Genomic DNA, 5,475 nt, shown 5'->3' on the forward strand with positions numbered 1-5,475 from the left:
TTGGGAAACATAGGAACTGTTCCTTTTTAAAACATTCTCCATCTAGCCTTTCCCTTAACCTAGTCTCACAGAGTTTCAGGTAGATAAGAGATGAAGGAAGAGAGGAAAGTCACGGCAGTAGCAAAGCCTTGGGAAAAAAGACAGCTGGGAAGGAAGGTTCAAGAGGGAGGGGACATATGTGTACCTATGGCTGATTCATGTTGATATATGGAGGAAGACAACATAATGTATAAAACAATTATCCTCAAATTAAAAATAAATAAATATACAAGAAAAATAAAGACAGCTGGGGCTTCATCTCAGCCTCATAGCTAGTCCAGTGATTCTGGGCAGTTGGTTTTAACGTTCTGATTTCAGTGTCATTATCTGTGCAATAATGTGATGGGAACAGAGACGTAACCTTATTCATCTTTATAGCCTCAATATCCACAGAGTCTTGCATATGGTAAGTGACCAGTAATTTATTTTGATGAGACTGAATGAATGACTAAATCACCTTTCAAATTCCATCTTTACATAATAAATAGTTCAACTCTTTGTCCACCGTCTTCTCAGCAGCAAGACTGAAGAGGAAGTACATAAAAACCAACTAATGACCCTTGAACATATTTGATTATATAAATGATTTTATTTCAGTAGTGCTTTCAGGATGGGAGGAAGGTGAAGCTGGCTAACCAGGTGGGTCCTGAAGAGATGAAGCTGCTTAGTTAGAAGCGATGGTCTGCTGAATCCAGCTCACGTAGTTGCAGACCTTGGTGTAGACACCAGGCTTGTTTTTCTGAGCGCAGCCATAGCCCCAGGAGACAATGCCCTGGAGCTTTCCATTGCAGACCACAGGGCCGCCAGAGTCACCCTGGGCGAGAAGGAAGAGCCGGTTAGAACTTGCAGCTCTGCCCAGAGGGGAGAAAGGCTCAAGGTGTTCCTCCTTTCCCTGGGGACCAACTCTCCAGGCTGCGGATCCTCCATGAAGACCCTGTCTTTCCCTGGAAAGCCCACCCTCATTCTCCACGCTTGGCCCCTTTTCTTTCTCCTCCCTCCTTCTAGATCCCTTCTTTCCTCAGCTGCAGATTCGTAAGGCCAGAAAGGAATGGGTAGTTCAGTGCTGCCCATCCAGCCAGGCTCTTTCCAGAGTTCCCTACTACTATATCCTTCCTCAGAAGGGTACTCGGATGTGCTGCTTGCACAAGATCTGTGCATCTTTTCCCCAAACCTTACCATTAATATGGCAAAAAGAAAACTCATTCTTTTTCCCCAGCCTATCCTGAGCCCTCATAATCAGTCCCAGAGACAGCTTTTCAGTGTTCTGAGTTTCAGGAACTGGGAAGTATGGTGGAGACACGTGAGGCTGAGCTGGAAGGACAAGGAGAGCGAAGCAGCTCACCTGGCAGGAGTCCTTTCCGCCCTCCAGGTAGCCCGCACAGAACATGTTGCTGGTGATCTGGCCTGGGTAGGCACTTGAGCAAGCGCTGGCAGATAGGATGGGTGCCTTCAGACACTGCAGGACATCAGGGTAGCTGGCTGTTGGGGACAAGATTGAAAAGAGAAGAGGATTACCCACACCATCTGGGAAATATCTTTCTCAGTACCTCTCCCCATCTTCCCAATATTCCCATTCCTTCCCTCCAATTGCTAGTAACTTCTATTTTGGAAGCACAACCATTATCTGGAGGGTCTTCCAAATGGTTTAGTCAGCAAATTGTTCTCTCCCTAATACTAGTATCAGTGACCACATATCTTAAACCTAGAGACTTTATTTCTGAAGCAGGGCTGTACTTTGAGCAGTTCCAGCCTCAGCCTCTGTCTGTGTACCTCCTCATTCTTTGCTTCTCTGCAAATCACTCTTCACATTTTAGCTGCATACCTGGCAACTTTAGCTCAGTCCTTTCTTTCTGTGTCATCAAGCAGAGGGATCCTGCACATTTCAGTTACATATCCTAAGATTCCACAGAACCCCCCTCTCCTCCGGGAACGCTGCCTTGAGGGACATGGGGCTAGCTGACCCTGCACGTGGCTTTCGCCTCTGGGATCCTCAGGCCTGCTGACCGTGTCCCCGTGAGACTTACTGCCACTGCTCTTGGTGTTGCCCCAGCCGGAGATGAGGCACTGGGTGCCGGCAGAGGCGCAGGACGTTGGCAGAGAGACGGAGGCCACCCGGCTGTTGAGGGTGGCAGCTGATTTCAGCTTAATCAGCATGATGTCGTTGTTCAAGGTGTTCTGGTTGTAGCTGGGATGGACAATGCTCTTGGATGCGCTGATGAATTGCTCATTGCCCTCAACGACGTTAATGTTGTTTTCTCCCAGACGCACTTGGATTCCGCTGGATCAAAGGATGACAAGTTCTCTAAGTCTCCAGTGTGAGGGCCTCCCCCTCCCAGTGCAGCCCCGTCTTGAGCATAAGCACAGAGGGAAGGCCCTTACAGCATTCACCCACACAGACACACAGACACACAGGTCACTGTTCACTCAAGGTAGTCCTACCACGTATGGTGCAGGGTAGAGGACTCCTTAGGTAGGTGTCAGTCCAAGGCCAGACTCACAACCCAAGAGGCTTAAGATGTTGAAACAACAGTGTGCAGTGCATATGTCTGCAGATAACGAAATCTGATTTGTTGGAGAAGATTATGGGGAGCAGGGGTGATCAGTGTACAAATGGTTAAGAGGAAGAATCCACCCTGAATTTCAGGTACTGTATCCATTAGGTACAGGAACGGGAACCAAGTGATGCCAACAATACAGGAGATGAAAAGGGACATGGTGTTGATTAATCTAGTTGCGATTGCCAACTACTGTACAGAGATGTAGCCGGCCTCAGAGATGTGACAGAGTATTAAGTGACCAGAATGAGTTGTGATTACCTTCAGGTTGTATTGGCAATCTGCTTTGTTTGCTACTTCCATATGCCACTTTTCCCCTGGTTGAGCCATAATGATTAGAGCCCCTAAGGTACTCTAGGTATATTTAATCACTCAGTATTTCTCTTCCTATGCCTTTATGGCCCTCATTTGGAAAGCCATCAGTGAACTCTAAGGGTATGTTTTTGTGGGTAAGTGCCTCAAAGCGTACAGTGCCTTGGAGTGGGGGGATAGTGAGGTCTTGGAATCTGAACACTCCCCCTCAAGCATGACTCTATAGTTCACCCTGATTGTCTTTGGCATGGTTGAGGATGCCCTGGCCTCAGAGAACAGGGCTGTGAGGATTGGTTACTTACGACTTGTAGCAGTGAGCCGCAGACACCACCCACTGGCTGTTGATGAGGGAGCCCCCGCAGAAGTGGTAGCCGGAGTTCAGGGACACCTGGTAGGGAACGGCATTTGCCCCACAGGTGTAGCCCCCGACGATCTTGTCATCGTCGTCCACGGGGAAAGCGACTGGCAGAGAAAAGTTGGAAACTCTTTGTAGAACTGATTCTTTGTGGGATTTCTACTTTGCAGCAAGGTTTTGCAGATGAACCAGAAAAAAAAAAAATCGGTCCTATTTTCTATCAGGCATAATCAAGATCTAATTGCTCTATACAGTTGACACATATGCTAAATATTTATGTATTATAGCTATTAATTTTTAATGCATGCTTTAAATTTGATCATATACTGATTATTTTTTTTACATATGTGACACACACACACACAAACCAGAGACTCCTTACATAATAAATGCCTTGAAGCCCACTACCTGAAAATATAAAGAATATTTTTTACACAAAACCTTGCTAAGGAGACATTTAAGTATGTGTTCAATGAAGCTTTGCGGTCACCATCATTGTGTTTATTTGTGGAGTTCAGTATAAAATAAATACCACAAGAGGTCACAGAAAGGAAACTCTTAAATGCCACCTGAGTTGTTCTGACCTGTAAAAGAATAAAGGAGTTTTGCACTTTTGTTGCCCCAATTTCTTCTTGGTTCTCACCTAAAATGTTCACTAAATAATCTCATAGAACATTATAAAGTTTCTCTCTCCAATCTTTCCCCTCATTTCAATCATGTTTCCAACATTTTTAATTTATTCAGCACTGTAAATTTTGGACCACTGACTTACTGTGATTCCTAAAGACTCTAAATATCTGGGATTATATGCTATATGCCTCATTGTTCATATTTTCTAAACTAACTTTGAGATAGACACTTTTGATATATAAGTAGGACTACTGAATTCATTTATAATAATCAAATTTGAGGAAATTTTGTAATAAGTTGAAGAATACAACTGTATTGAATAGTATAAAAACTGAATAGTCTTTCTCTGTTTGTTTTCATGATTGCATTACTCCAAAATTTCATTAATGAAGATGTTGTAAAACCCAATCCGAAGATTTTATTCATAAGAAATAGAGTGCCTTTGCCTGTTAAGCTCCCTCTTAAGAAGCTTTTTAGTATAGAGGAGACTCAGATGAGATACAGCTTCAAGGAGCTCAAGAGTAGTCATTTGTTCCAATTGTTAGCTACAAGTTCTTTTAAAGATCAAAACAACATTTCCTTAATGTTGACTATCTTTTCTTTTTCACTCTTCATAGACCATACCTGAAATTTAAGGCAGATTCTTCCTCTTGATACTTTCTACACTGATCACCCCAACTCTCCGTAATCTTCTCCAACAAATGAGATTTAGTTGTCTACAGACATGTGTATTATACACTGTTATTTCAACATCTTAAGCCTCTTGAGTACAGAGATTATATTTGGCATTCATTGTTGGCTTCCAGAGTACAAAGTACAACCTTAAAAAAGTCATAGACCCCTACTGATCACTTATTTATTAAGACTCACCAGCGGCTCCCAAAAGAGCCAGAAAGATGAAGGTCTTCATGGCTGCTCACCAGTTCTGGACTAGGGACTAGGTAGGTTGCAGGGTTTCCATCCACAGCTATTTATATGTCCAAGTTTGTCGTGGATACCCATGGCCACAGGTGCCAGAAATGTGATTTCCCTCGAAAATCACAAATCCAAATTTAGAATTCAATTCCATGTCACACTGAAGATAATCCAGCATCCAATTTAAACATACGCCTGTGTCCACTTTTCCAGAAGGTTATGGGAACGGAAGAAATGAACCCACCTGGTGGACACTGCTCCCCTAAATAGAAAAGTAAGTTGGAGAAAGATCACAGAACAGGGCTACAGGTGGCTTGATTCCCAGACAAAAAATTTAGGTCCTCGGTTGTCTCAAGTGTGAACTTTTACCCTGAGGAGTATCTTGAGAGCTACACCCTTGATGTTTCATTAATATTGCCTGTTTCACAATTATATCATCTGTCTTGTGGTAGCTCTGGCCTTGTATACCCATGTTAATGTTTTGTTATTAATAGGAACACTTGTTGTCCTAAGAAAAGAACAAAAATTTTATTCAAAACCACAAGAGTTCAAAATAGAAAAGAGAAAGTGAGCCCAATTTATACTTATCTGAGCAGACTGTTTAATAGGCATATTCTAAATACTTAGCCTATGTTAAATTAGTAAACCTCTAGACAAAGCTACAAGATC

The 5,475-nt window shown here is 43.1% G+C and overlaps 1 protein-coding gene across 1 annotated transcript; it reads right to left on the bottom strand.

Annotated features, from left to right (window-relative positions):
• Positions 1-703: 703 nt before the first annotated feature.
• On the bottom strand, positions 704-4,801 carry LOC122674157 (cationic trypsin-like). Its single transcript, XM_043872270.1, has 5 exons — positions 4,762-4,801; positions 3,209-3,368; positions 2,060-2,317; positions 1,382-1,514; positions 704-853 (listed from the first exon to the last, which is right to left on the bottom strand). Exons 1-5 carry the CDS (start codon positions 4,799-4,801, stop codon positions 704-706), a joined length of 741 nt encoding a protein of 246 aa, XP_043728205.1.
• Positions 4,802-5,475: the final 674 nt, after the last annotated feature.

Source organism: Cervus elaphus, chromosome 18, assembly GCF_910594005.1.
Source record: "Cervus elaphus chromosome 18, mCerEla1.1, whole genome shotgun sequence".
Lineage (NCBI taxonomy): Eukaryota > Metazoa > Chordata > Mammalia > Artiodactyla > Cervidae > Cervus > Cervus elaphus.

Bases quoted from the DNA above. Each gene is read 5' to 3' on its own strand.
- LOC122674157 (XM_043872270.1), bottom strand. From the start codon at position 4,801: ATGAAGACCTTCATCTTTCTGGCTCTTTTGGGAGCCGCTG. The intron at 2,318-3,208 runs GTAAGTAACCAA...CCTTTGATCCAG, and splicing joins GCGGCTCACTGCTACAAGTC to CGGAATCCAAGTGCGTCTGG. The intron at 1,515-2,059 runs GTCTCACGGGGA...CCCAACAGCCAG, and splicing joins ACCAAGAGCAGTGGCAGTAA to CTACCCTGATGTCCTGCAGT.